Genomic DNA, 13,480 nt, shown 5'->3' on the forward strand with positions numbered 1-13,480 from the left:
TACCTAATACGTCAGGCCTGGTCCATGCAAACTATATCACTATAATAAAGGTGGGATTTTATACAATTTAGTTAAACTGACACAGACATCAATTTAACGCTCTCAAAGTGGTTTAGCTTGTGGACATACATTTTCAGAAACAAGCAAAATTACTGAAGCAGGTTTAAAACAGGTACGTGATCACATACGAGAATCTGCACTAATTTAACTAAGTCAGTAAGGGTAGCCAGTGCAACTTCTGTTTAGACAGTCCCATGGAGTCCTATACATAGACACTTCCCTACCTTCTACTCCCCTTTGTGGAAGTAAGGAACCTGGGACAGTAGCAACATGTTGCTTCCACACCACATTGGTACATCAGACTACTAGGCCCTGAGCAACCTCCCAGGAGCTGACACCTTTGAGTGTGGATTAAAAAAAGTTTCTCTAGCTACAGACAGAATTTATTCTAAAACCTCTTTTTAGGCAGCATCAGCCCATACAAAAGCAATGTTCAACCACTGGTGAGATTTCCCAGTCCCGGAGAGCTTTATTCATAGCGGCAGCTCTCATTTGGGTTTGATACACCCAGAAGTTCCTCCCTAGCAATAAGGAAATATACAAGAGCAGCAGATTCTTTTACAAACTTTAATGGATTCCATAACAATGAACAGGATGGAGTTTAGAACTGGATCACCTGGCCCTGTAAAAGAGAAAAGACTGATTGAGTATGTGCAATACAGAACCCTACCACAAACATTTCAACTCGCCTCAGGGACCTCTATGGAGCATTATTCAAATAGCACCCTCTCACAGCCATTCTGAAAATCCAGTGATTAACATTACTCTCCCTGCCAAAAGCCAACTCTGCAACCTCATTAGTTTCTCCATTAAACCGTTACAACCAACAAGCAGCAGGATCTTTACATTAATACAGAGGTGGCTTAAGATCTGCTGGCCAGCTCTGGAAGTGCAGTTTTCTCACCATGCTCAGCACTATAGTGGCCACAGTCCACAGTTGAACATTCACCCACAATCCCTCTCAGCACATACCTTTCTCTTCTTGTCTCCTCCCAGCTCAAAGTGCTTGCACCTCTTAATGGCAAGCATTCTCTTGGACCTGCAGTTGGGCTCCACACACTCAAGCCTCAGCACAATCTTCTTTGTGGTTTTGGCCTGGAGAGAGAGAGTCAGTGAACAGAATATTCCTAGTAATAGGCAAAGCCAGCCATCATTTAGCCCTAGAGAGGAACAGCTCGTCCTGATGTACACAGCAGGCCAGGTGCTCCAAGGCCTTTTGGGAACAAAAACCCAGCAGCCTTGGGACTTTGGAGATAAGAAGTCTGGGAACAAACTCAACTTCCTATTTGGAATGAAGAGCACAGAGCTGACAAAGCCATGAGGCCAGTTTCCCAGCACAGATCTGTTACATTTCAGTCCTGACCTGCAATATTCTGTCTATCCACAGGTTCTAGTCTAGGTCCTATAGATTACTGGTAATCCTAACCAGCAGCACTCCTTTTACCACTGGCTACTCAAATAATGGTTTCCAATACTACTAAGCAAACCAGATTATATTATCATTCTGGCAGACAAACTACACTGAACACACCCATCCTTCTGCTTGTTACCCAAGGACTCCAATCCATACAGCAGTCACCAACTGTGCCACACAGCCAGATTGCTAAAGCTACTTTGCAATATCTCTCCCTATGCTCCTAATAGACCCAAGCAACACTGAAAAGCCACCAGTCTTAAAAGATGACCTGCAAATGAAAAAGTCTGAGTTGTACCTCTGTTGGTTATAAGGACCTGGAAGAAAAAGTTATGGGGCTAATTCTGCTTTTTTTAAAAATTACATTAGAAATTCCAATCTTTTTCCTGGAAGCCAAGAGAGGACCAGAAAACTAAGATGATACGCTGAGTTCACCAGTCCCCATAAAAACCAGACATGACACTCCAGATATTTCTATGGTTAAAACAAAAGTAAATCTCCCCATGCATTTTTTAAATAAGGGTAGTTCTCCAGGCATCCTTTATACCTATGAAGCAGTGAAAGAGGGTACAAACCCATTTCCCCCCAGAGATCACCTTTAACATACAGTCTTAGGCCTGGGCTACACAGTTGTTGCACTGTATAACTTTTTTTTTTTTAAAGCAGAAATCATATTCCTAACCAAAATAGTTATAATAGTAAATCTCTGTGTTGACACTGTTTATAGATACTGGATTTTTAAAATTCTTTCAGTTGTGATGATTTAAGGTATCAGCAATATGAGCAAGTTAAAGGGGTAATTTAATTTCTATCCCTATTATGTCCCTTTTAAAGTCAGTGGGATGGCCATTCCCTTCTGGCATTCAAGACACATTGGCCAGCCCAGAAGTGTGATGTACCCACTCTCTAGACCAGGGGTCGGCAACCTTTCAAAAGTGGTATGCCAAGTCTTCATTTATTCACTCTAATTTAAGGTTTTGCGTGCCAGTAATACATTTTAACATTTTTAGAAGATGTCTCTCTATAAATCTATATTATATAACTGGACTATTGCTGTATGTACAGTACAGAAGATTTTTAAAATATTTAAGAAGCTTCATTTAAAATTTAATTAAAATGAAGATCTTATCAGTTTAGTGCAGTTGCTCTTAACCTGGGGTGCAAGATGCCCTTTCTGGGGGTGGAAGACATGCAAGATTTTTTTTAGAAGCTGAGGGTGGCTGCAGAGCCCTGGGCTGGCTCCTGGTACCCCAGAGTGGTTGCAGAGCACTAGGCCCCAACCAGGAGCAGAGCCCTGGGCTGGCTGAGCAGGGCCGGAGGCCTGGACCCCAGCTGGCAGGGGGCCAGGTGGCTTGAACCCCAGACCTGCAGCAAGGTGAGCAGGGCTGGCAGCAGGCTGAGAAGGGCTGGCGGCTGGAACTCCAGATCACCAGCAGGCTGAGCGGGGCGGCAGACAGAACCCCAGACCAGCAGCAGCTCACCTGCTGCCAGTCTGGGGTTCTGCTGGCTCCTGCCAGTCACGGTCCCAACCACCAGCCCCGCTCAGCCCGTTGCCAGCCATGGATTCTGTTCACCTCAGCTGGCAAGGGGCCAGCAGCCGGGACCCCAGCTGGCAGCAGGTGAACTGCTGTCAGTCTGGGGTTCCGTTGCCAGCCGGGATCCCGGCCGCAGGCCCCACTCAGCTTGCTGCCAGCCTAGGGTTCCATTCACCCAGGCCAGCAGCCAGAACCCTGGCTGGCAGCAGCAGTAAAAATCAGCTCGCATGCCGCCTTTGCCACACGTGCCGCAGGTTGCCAACCCCTACACTAGACAAAGCCATGCTATTTCAATCTACCATCAGAAAAAAATTACCATTTGGCCAAGGAGCAGCAGAGGAAAGAAATGAATTCAGGCACAAAAGGGCAAAACCTGTCATGGATACAAGTTGCTGAGCCTCAAGAACAGCAAGATTACACTCACTGCACCCAGTCTAGACCCATGCCAACAGGCACTGACAACCCTACCCAAGGTTACCTACACATGCTATGAGTCTCTACTCAAACAAACATCATGCAAGGCTATAGGAGTCCTCTGAATTACCTCTTTACCAGAGCACATGAAATTGACCAGATAGTTTCAACACTCTCTTTCCTTTAGCGGGCTCACCTTCTTACGGAAGATAGGCTTTGTCTGACCACCATAACCACTCTGCTTCCGATCATATCTCCTCTTTCCTATGGGGAAGAAACAAAACTATTCAGGCCAACAGTTGAAACTCATGAATGTCCAAGGATCCTGGGAGCCTCCACCCCATAATCACTATAGATTGTTAAACAGTTGTGAAACTTAACAAATTCTCCACACATATCCACTACATTATCCATGTGTTTATTACCTCAGGAGCAATACATTACAGCTGGGATTCAACCCCCCTGGGCTCCCACTGCCAGTAGTAATCATAACCCCATTACTGTCCACATTGGTGACATCTCTCTGAGTAATAAATTCCTGGCTCCCAATGGAAAATTAGTCTAGAAATGCACTAATCTGCCCCTTACCCTGAGCATAGAGAGAGTCCTTGCCCTTCTTGTACTGGGTCACTTTGTGGGGCTGGTGCTTTCCACATTTTTTGCAGTAAGTCCTGCGGGTTTTGGGGACGTTCACCTAGCAGAGAACAGTGCAGCATGTTGGAGTAATTGCCATGTAATCTGCCTGTGGCGTCCGAGCATTGCAGCCAAAGCAAAGCTAAGCATGAGCAATGTCAACCCCCCGCCCCAGCAACTGGGACTACAGCCAGTATACGAGTGCCTCTCTCTCCCGGCACAGGCGGGCGGTGCCCACTAATCCCACTGCCTCGACACAGCAGGTAAAGCGAGGGGAGGTAGGAGATGCCGCCCAGCCCCGAGCAGTGCAGCCAGCAGTGCCAGGTGAGCGCCCCCGGCCCATGCCCGCCCCGCACGGGCTCGGCTAATAGAGGGGAGACAGGCCCGCGGCGACCCCCTCCTGCCTCTCCTCGCACCCGGGAGCGGACAGGGCCCCACCCCACCCGACGAGCCACGGCGAGATCTCCCGGATCGGCCCCGGCCGAGTCCCTCCACAGCGGCTCCCCGAAGCATGTGGCCCAGCCCCGGGCTCAGGGGAGCGGGCCCCGAGGCGGATGGCGACGGATACACCCAGAGCAGCCCCCCTCACCATCCTGCCGGCAGCGATGGCACGGAAAGAAGGAACGTGACCCGGAAGCGGAAGAGAATAAACACTAAGGCGGAACAATAGAGTGAAAGAGGCGAACCAGAGCGCCGAATGGCGCCCATGGAGTGTGGCAGCAGCGAGCAGTGCGCCACCTACTGGAGAGAAGCAGATATTTCTGAGAAGGATGAAAGGAGACCTTTGATTGGTTGGGAAAGATCCTGGCTGGGCCTGCATGGGCCATAAAGACGAAGGGGAGCCTCTGATTGGTTCAGCTCCCGTCCAGCGTGTGGCAGAGGGCGCTGGAAGGGGTTCTGTGTGCAGTGAAATGCCTCAGCTGTATGTAGGAAAGGTGGTGCCAGATGCACTGCATGACCTGTGTGCAGGCATGTCTGTATTTCCACTGCACCCACAGCCTCTGGGTGTAGTTGGGAGGTCTCTAGTTGTATATGAGGCCCTAGGGGCCTGACCCTGAGAGATGACACTGGAGTCATTGGCAGTTGCAGGTTTCAGGTGTGGCTGTGCAGAGTTCAGCTCCCCCACCTGGGGATTTCGGTATTGTTCTTCAGGGAAATGGATGTAGTTTGTGGAGTAAAATTGCCCTGTGCATTATTCCTGAGTGTTACCAACCCTTTCCACAGAACATGTGCAAAGGTGCAGGTCATTCCATCCCATACCAACAGGGAGTCTACTGGGGAATGAAATCCTTAAATGACAAAGAAATTCATAATACTGCCAAGGCAGCAAAAATGCAGAAGTGTATTTCCTCTTATGTTACCATTTTTATCAACAGCAAAAAATTACCCTTAGCTAATGACTCAGTAGGAGGAAGTGTCTGGCCATGTCTGTGCCTCTAGCTCCAGAAAGCTCTAGTTAAATATGGCACATTAGTAGGGGCTGTCTCTGCCCCTCTCACCCCTACAGTCCCCGTTGCCTTACATGTGGAGCGGCTGGCTCTGTCTCTTTCCCCTCAACACATCACTTTGTCCCACATGGGGAGGGCGCTCCAAGGGTATGTCTACACTGGAATAGAACTCCCACACCTGGCCTGGGTCAGCTGGGCTATAAAATTGCAGTATAGATGTTTGGGCTTGGGCTGGAGCCTGGACTCTGGGACCCTCCCCCTGAGCCCAAATGTCCACACTGCAATTTTTCAGCCCCATGAGTCCAAGTCACATGATCTGGGCCAGCCACGTGTATTTTATTGTTGTGTAGACATACCCTTACTGTCTCCACCCAACTGCTCCACATTTCTCGTCTGTCTTGTCCTGTTCTCTCTTGTTCTGATCCTCTGCCTGTCCTCTTCTATCTTGCCTGCCTGTCCTGTCTCTCCAGCTGATCTCCCTTTTATTGTCTGTCTGACGTCTGTCCATTTGTCGCTCCATCTGTCCTCCCTCATCCTGCTTATGCCCTGTGTCCCTCTCCTTCCATTGCTGTGCCCCTGCCCATTTTCCCACCCTGCCTTTCTGCAGACACACCTCCTGCCACTCACAGGCCACCCCCATGGCCTGGCGCTGGTGCCCTCTCTGCATAGGACTCATGGTGGCACTGTTGGGGGCTGCCTGTGGGATCAAGAGGAAACAAAGCTACTAGCTTAAGTCAGAAACCAAAAAAGGGGAACTGAAAGGGTGGGGTTAGCTCTCAGTGGCCTTCCTTCCTCCCTCTCAGCTCTCTGTGAGAATGAGTCGCCTGCTGCCATTCCTATCACTAGCCGACCACTCCTGCATTTCAAACCAGCTGCCCACTGGCTGCTCCGGAGTCTGAATGCCACTGGGAAGCCACCCTTAGTGACGAGAGCCAGCTCTGGGGAAGGCACATGGAGAAGGAGTGACAGGAGATCACCAGTAAGTTTCTGGAGACCCATTGTACTCTGTTGGGTGTGTGGAGGGGAGGTGATGAAGGTTGAGAGGGTGGCTGCTGTGCGTTGCACTGAGACCGGGAGGGGAGTGTCCAGTGTGTGCCACATGGAGTAAGCAGAGAAGAACATGCCATGCTTGGAAGCAATGCCCAGCAAGGGGTGTGGTATCCAGAAGGGAGGAGGAGCGGGTGTGAAAGCCATTGTCAGTTCCTAACCAATGTGCCAGACAGGCGGAGTGACTGTGAAGGGTGGCTGCACACTGTGACACGAGCAACATGAGATGCAGGATTGGAAAGTGTCTGGACGTCTCATGGGCTACACAGGGGGACCCCATAGACTCTGGAGAGTTAGAAGACACCTAGAGATCACCTAGGGTGAGAGCACATCCAGGGCCTGCACCCAAGGCCAGAGTCTACAAGAGGTCAGAGTCCATAGGGTTAGGATTGGGGAGGGTAGAGGTGAGGGGAAATCACACACACGTTCAGAATACAGGAATGTAGGAACTGTCAAATCACGGAAGCCCAGTAGCCCATCGAGGCCAGGATTCTGCCTCTCACAGTGACCAGTGCCAGCTCGTTCCAAGGACAGTGCAATGACCAATCGGGCAGGACCATGTCCAAAAGGGACTTCCTAGGCAGTTAGTCCTGAAGCAGGAGGGTGCATGACCTTTATACATGTCCATTTTAGCTTGTGGGACTGCAGATATTATTCACCTAAATGTCTCATACTTATTTGGATCCTTCTTGGTTCTGTGTCTCAGGAATGCCTTGTGGCAGTGACTGCCCCAGGTATCAGTAGGACCAAATCACGTGGGGTCAGGATGGGTCTGGGGGCTCATCATGACTTAGAGTCCCCATAAGGTTCACACAGTGGGTGACTGGGCCCTGATGTCCTCTCAGGCTGATAACATGGCCACTGGTGTACACAAAGGGGTCAGGGGCTAAGGAGACAGAACAATGTGGTGGGAGTTGGGATTCCTGATTCCATTCCCATGTCTACCACTGAATTATTGTGTAATCTCAGGCCGCTCACCTTCTCTTGCCATGACCCAGTTTCCCCTGTGGCACAATAGTGATAATGGCATGCACCCACCTTGCAGGCATTGTCATTATATGTAAAGGGCTTTGAGATCCATGGCTAGACGGTCAAGGTGGGCAAAGCATGCCTAGATGTGACTGCCCTCCCTAGCCGCCCACCTACGGGCAGCAACAGAACTGAGCTGGAGCATCTCAGCTTCATATAGCGCCACCTGCAGGGCAGCAGAGACACTGCCGGGTCCAGAGCATCAGCCGGGAAGGCAGAGGGGGGAAGGGAGAGATGCAGAGCAAGGAGTGGGGAGCAGCAGGGGAGAGTCCATATGAGGAAAGGTGCCCCTTGTTTCTTGTCTGCAGCACCCCCTGTCTCTGGCTGTCTCTATCTCCAGCCTCCTGCCTCTCCTTCCCTAGTTGTCAGCCTTGCAGGTCCCACTTTGCCCTCCCTTTGTCCGTCTCGTCTGCGCAGGCCTGTCCTGCTGATGTACCAGCCAACTGAAGGAGGAAGCCAGCATCCAGTTTAGTATGGCTAATGGCTTTCTTCTGGCCAGGTCCACCTGAGCTCCTCCAGCAAGGGTAGGGGGGAGCTGGCCGAGCTGAATGATGGACAGGAAAGGGTGGCCGCTTCTGTCCATCATGCCAAAATGGCACCTGTTTCTCCTAGCGAGTGGGGTGCGGGGGCAGGGGCTCAAGCTCTCAACAGGAGCTTCTTTCTAAGATACAAGACACACGGCTGAGTCTCAGCACAATTTGAGTACTACTGTGGTTTGATGAGTGGGGTCCCAGGTGTTCCGCTGCCTAGACATGATGAAATCCTGCTCTCTTGCTAAACGAATGTGCTAAAGTGCTGTGATCTAGCAGAGGGGAGGCAGTCATACCTCAGGGCTGGGCGTGTCGCTGGGTGCGGCGGTACCTCAGGGCTGGGCGCATCTCTGAATGCGGCGGTACCTCAGGGCTGGGTGCGTCACTGGGTGCGGCGGTACCTCAGGGCTGGGCGCGTCGCTGGGTGCGGCGGTACCTCAGGGCTGGGCGCGTCACTGGGTGCGGCGGTACCTCAGGGCTGGGCGCATCTCTGAATGCGGCGGTACCTCAGGGCTGGGTGCATCACTGGGTGCGGCGGTACCTCAGGGCTGGGCGCGTCGCTAGGTGCGGTGGTACCTCAGGGCTGGGCGTCACTGGGGGTTGACAGGGTAAAGATGACAGTGTGTTCGCCTTCCCCTTAGTGTTTTGGTCACTGAATTTTATTTCACTCAGTTAAGGCTCTGAAGTGCAAAAATAGTTTCTTGTAAAAACTTCTTGTTAAGCTGCAAGCCTGAAGTGGCTGCTCCCCATCAAGTGAAATCAAACTGCATAGCCAGAGACATAGATAGTTGCTCCCAGGACTGAGCGCTAGGTAGGCTAAGGACATAAAATTTAACCCCACTGCGGAGTTAGGAGATCCAGGCACAGCAGCCTCTTGAAATGTCTTGTCTTAACCCCGGACTTCGCAGAGCTCTGAAAGGTGTCATCATTGTTTTATCTCTGAATCCATCCCTTGCTAAAGAACCCCCACTCCCTCCCCTACACCCATGCTGGGGAGTTCCTTCAGACCATCTCTTGCCTGCTCCATTGCTGGTCATCACCTGGACTGACTCAGCAAACTAGTGCCATGGCCGAGGATCCCACAGCATGTTGGGGTTAGAAGTGGGCCTGGCAATGGGAATTACCTCCTGTCTAAGGTTAAACTGGCGGAGTGGCTATATGCAGCCCCTCGCCACATACAACCTGGCATGTCTGAGACATGCGGTACAGGGGGGCCACAGGATGCTGCATTTCAATTATTATCTGCTTCTCATGGCTTTTAGGGGGCCCTAGGCAGCCCTTACATAAGTTAGAGCATTCCCAAGGCTGCTCTAAATTGCACCAGGGGCCAGAGAGGGCCCCAAATGACCCCAGAATATGGCATAGTCCTTCCTCTTCCCCGTTTCAGCACTGAGCATAGAAATGGAGCAACTAGAATCAGGGCCTTTCTCTACCCTGCCTGCTCCAGCCCCAATCCCCAGTGTGAACCCAGCCAGCCCTGCTCTTCAACCCCTCTCATTTCCTGCTACACTCCAGGGAGCCCAGCTCCACTCTGCCTTTGCTCTGTGCTCAGACCTTGTGTTTGTGCGAGGAGCCACACCCCAACAGAGCAAGAATCTCTGAATGAGTCCATTTGAGAACTCTGCCCCTGCCCCTGGGGGCATCTTCAGTTGATTCCAGGGTGCCAGCGCTCATTGAGAGCAAACCTGGCTCCAGTTAAAGCAGCGTATTTAACTGCAGAGCTTTGATGGTTGTGCTATGCAAATCCCCAAAGTGGCACAGATGAGTGAGCTGGGCAGGTTCCTCTCAGGGGGGCTGAGGGCTGTAGCTCAGCTCAGCCACGTGTGTCTCACTTTCAGCACAGGGACAAGATGATCAGGGAGGAGGGGCAGTCAATGAAATCACAAACAGGACACTGGAACAGCTGTGTGCTGCAGGATCCCTCTGGGATTCGTGAACAAAAGCTTAGCATCTATTAAACTTAGAAACAAACATATATTGCCAGGAACACATAATCCAAAAAGCAGCCTCAGCATTTTAGCAGCTGCCACATTTTTCTGTGATCAGCCTCTTTGAAATGGTTCTTCTGCTTAGCCCTGTCTCCACACTAATTGTACACAGATGTAGCCTAGAACATTAGTTGAAACAATGTATTGGGCCAAATTCCACATTGCAGCTCCCATTGATTTCAGCTACAGTTAAAAACAGCATCCTGGTCTACCATCTTTTGCTTTTTTCCCCAGGCCCCGCTAGGCAAGAGGAACCCAGTCATTGACACGGACCCCACATTCCTACTTTTGCATATACTGCAAAAGAAGTAACCCTTTAGTTGCTGTGTTGTACAGCCTCCTCTGTCCCAGGCTCCAGCTATCATTCAACCTCTCCTCTTCCCCATGGCTACACTGATGACCAGCAGTTTCCCATTCAGCTACAGTGGCCTCATTGGAACACACTTTTACACCTGGGGTTGTTCTTTGCCCTTTACATCAGAGACAGTAACAGCAGAGAGAATACAGCTAGGGGGCAAGGGGGAGTGTTCCCATTCTTTTTCACCACAGAGCTGGGGGAGAAGATTTTCCTGCTGTAGGATGGACAGATGCAAGGAGGTGGAGTGAGAAGACAGAAAGATGGACATGGATTGCGGAAGTTTGGGGGAAGGAGGGGCTGCTCTCTCTCTCTCTCTCTGCTGTAGGGCTCCAGGGGAATTGCCCAGGAAGCCTCAGAACTTGGGGGTCCCCTCTTCTCTCCCCCAAGCAATGACAGATTAAGCACAGATCTCATTTGTTCCCAGCGGGCAGGGACCCAGGGTGCAATATACATGCACAGATCCACCTGTAGGGCCCCACTGCTTGAGAGGAGTGGGGCGAGGAGGCACAGGAACTGTGAGCTCAGGGTGCCCTCCCTGTTGTTGCTTGGGTTTAGATTTCCAGCACCTTCCTGTGGTGTACATCCAGACAACCCAGAATGCATTGCATAATGGCATGCTAAATTCAGACACAAGAATGGAGCATCTGGTGGATAGCACATGTGACAGGCCAAGCACACATGCAGTTGGGGGCATCAGAGAATCACACAGAGCCACTTCCATCCCCCTTATCTGAAGGGAGAAAAGACCACCCCTTTCTCTTTGGGCCCTAGCTTAGAGATCCCATGAGCCACCACTGCCCAGATGACCCTTGGAGGCTCCTTTTTTCCCCTCCCCCGCACCCAACCTAGTGCTGCCTATAGACCCATCACGCAGCCTCACTGAGCTCTGGGGTTTGACACTTTGTATGTACAAATGCAGCTGCCCCACATTTATCAGAGCACATTTGACCAAAGTGTCATATCTACAGGAAGAAACATTAGCCAGGCAGAGGGGGAGCCATCCTCTTATTCCTGTGCTTTCACTTTGATAGAAATGGACAGCTTACTGCGAGGTATGTGGCGAACGGGCTGGGGAGTCACCCACTGGCAGTGGCTGGCCCTTTAGAAGCAGAGATGGAAATGTGGGCTGGGAGCAGAGCCCCTAGGGTAGTGACTTGGGTTCAACTGAGGTACAGCCTAGAGGGTCCCAATCAAGGTTGGGCCCCTGTTGTGCTGGCTGGGTGCTGCCCAGACATAGGTTAGAAGATATACCCTGGGCTGAGGAGCAATGCCTAGTTGATGGAGAAGCTGGGTGTTATTTCAGCGAGGATGAAGGCGGCTGGACTGTCCGTGGGGCCACAGGAATAGAGTGCAAGGGACCTGGTCCTCCCTTGGTATTTATCTTCCTTTCCTTTGTCACTGGGCTCTCCCTGGAAGACACACTGAGGAGCTGTCCTGCCTACACGTGGATGCTAGCCATTGCTCGGGTGCTTCGTGGCAAGGTAAAGCCTTTTTCACTCTTGGCAGTAGAGTGGGGTAACTAGTTTGACAACTCTGTTTGGGGCTGATGCGGCGGATCCAGCTCAGCGTAACTCCTAAGGTCAGATCGCTGGTGATCTGTGAGGGTCCGGGGACCTGGGGACATGGCCGAAAATCCCAGGCCTTCTGGGCAATGGCGTACTAATGGTTATTCCTATGAAAAGTCATTATCACCAGAATTAACTGTGTGATTCAGCAGTCCCTGGTTGTTATTCACTCACCTACCCAGGGAGCAAAAATAATACTGTGGGAGTCAGATAACTGGTCCCACGCCCCGAAGACCATACAGCCAAGGCAAACAGCATGCTAACAGTAATAATATAATACCTACTTCTTCTGTAGTGGTTTTCACCAATAGATCTCAAAGTGCTTTACAAAGATGGTATCATTATCCTCAGTTTACACATGGGGAATCTGAGGCACGGGACAGGAACAACTTGCCCAAGATCACCCAGTAGACCAGAACCAGAAATTGAGCCTAAATCTTACTCTAGTGCCTTTTCCATTAGGCCATCCTGCCTCCATTGCCATAGGAAATACCCTCCTCCAGCTAGTTTACCTTGGCTACTCGCTTGTCCCCCTACACCCCTTCAGATCCTTGCCTGGAGCAGGGCTGCGCCCGGTCCCCAGCAGGAGCTTGTGGGCCAGGTTACAACGGCTCGCAGGCCGGATGCAGCCTGCAGGCTGTAATTTGCCCATCCCTGGTCTAACTGATCACCACATGTGGGAGTCGGGAAGGAATTTCTCCCCAGGTCAGAGTGACAGTGCCCTTGAGGGTTTTCACCTTCCTGTGCAGCATGTGGATGCAGGTCACTTGCCAGGATTATCTGGGCATATCTCACTTCATCACGGCTCAGGCACTGGTGTACTTCAGTCCCTCCCATTCTCTGCCTGGGGCATGTCATAGTCTAATCTCTCATGGGCTGCAATACTTTGGTCTAATTTTGGTTGTGGGGTGTAGTGTGTGGGTGCTGGTGGCCCAGGTGATACAGGAGGTCAGCCTGAGTGATCTAGGGGGTTCTGTCTACTCCTAAACTCTGTGACGTTAATTAATAACAACTTGCAGCCTGAGCATTTTGTGGATGCTTCTGAACAATGAAATCAAGATCGAGTTGTGAATGATTCGTGAGCCAGGAGAAAGGGAAGGGGGATGGTTTTTATAACAGCTAGTCTTGCTGCTAATGCACGACCAGTTCTACTCTTTGATAATTGGAACGTAGAAACTGCCTCAGCAGACCAGGCAAATTGTAGAGGTACTGGATCCAGTCTCTGGCAGTGTCCTCTGCATAATGTTTCAGATAAAGGCAACCTCCCCCGCTTTGAATGTATCTGTGTGCTCAGTTGTGCAATGCTGTACGTGGGAAGAAAAATTCCTTCTGGACAACTTTTGACCAGCCTATACACCAAGGACTAGACTCTGCTGTACCATTGATTTTGATGGGGTTGTTGTCATTGACTTCAGTGGCAGCAGAACTAAGCCTTAAAGCACGAGGACTGGTAAGCCTG

The 13,480-nt window shown here is 50.9% G+C and overlaps 2 protein-coding genes across 4 annotated transcripts in view; one reads left to right on the plus strand and one right to left on the minus strand.

The window, feature by feature from the left end:
* Positions 1–613: 613 nt before the first annotated feature.
* RPL36A (ribosomal protein L36a) lies at positions 614–4,830 on the minus strand. Its single transcript, XM_030574899.1, has 5 exons — positions 4,646–4,830; positions 4,012–4,117; positions 3,620–3,687; positions 1,033–1,155; positions 614–682 (listed from the first exon to the last, which is right to left on the minus strand). The coding sequence occupies exons 1-5, from the start codon at positions 4,646–4,648 to the stop codon at positions 662–664; spliced, it is 321 nt and encodes a 106-aa protein (XP_030430759.1). The 5' UTR covers positions 4,649–4,830; the 3' UTR covers positions 614–661.
* A 1,434-nt stretch (positions 4,831–6,264) lies between these two features.
* Positions 6,265–13,480, plus strand: part of BTK (Bruton tyrosine kinase) — a 29,832-nt gene continuing 22,616 nt past the window's right edge. The window contains exons 1-2 of one of the 3 annotated variants that reach the window (XM_030576212.1): positions 6,404–6,483; positions 11,873–11,937. In XM_030576212.1, the coding sequence (XP_030432072.1) occupies positions 11,905–11,937 (33 nt within the window). In that variant the 5' untranslated portion in view covers positions 6,404–6,483; positions 11,873–11,904. Of the gene's footprint in view, positions 6,484–11,427; positions 11,509–11,872; positions 11,938–13,480 lie in introns of those variants that run through there. The other 2 variants (XM_030576211.1, XM_030576213.1) reach the window with 2 other exon arrangements.

Source organism: Gopherus evgoodei, chromosome 9, assembly GCF_007399415.2.
Source record: "Gopherus evgoodei ecotype Sinaloan lineage chromosome 9, rGopEvg1_v1.p, whole genome shotgun sequence".
Lineage (NCBI taxonomy): Eukaryota > Metazoa > Chordata > Testudines > Testudinidae > Gopherus > Gopherus evgoodei.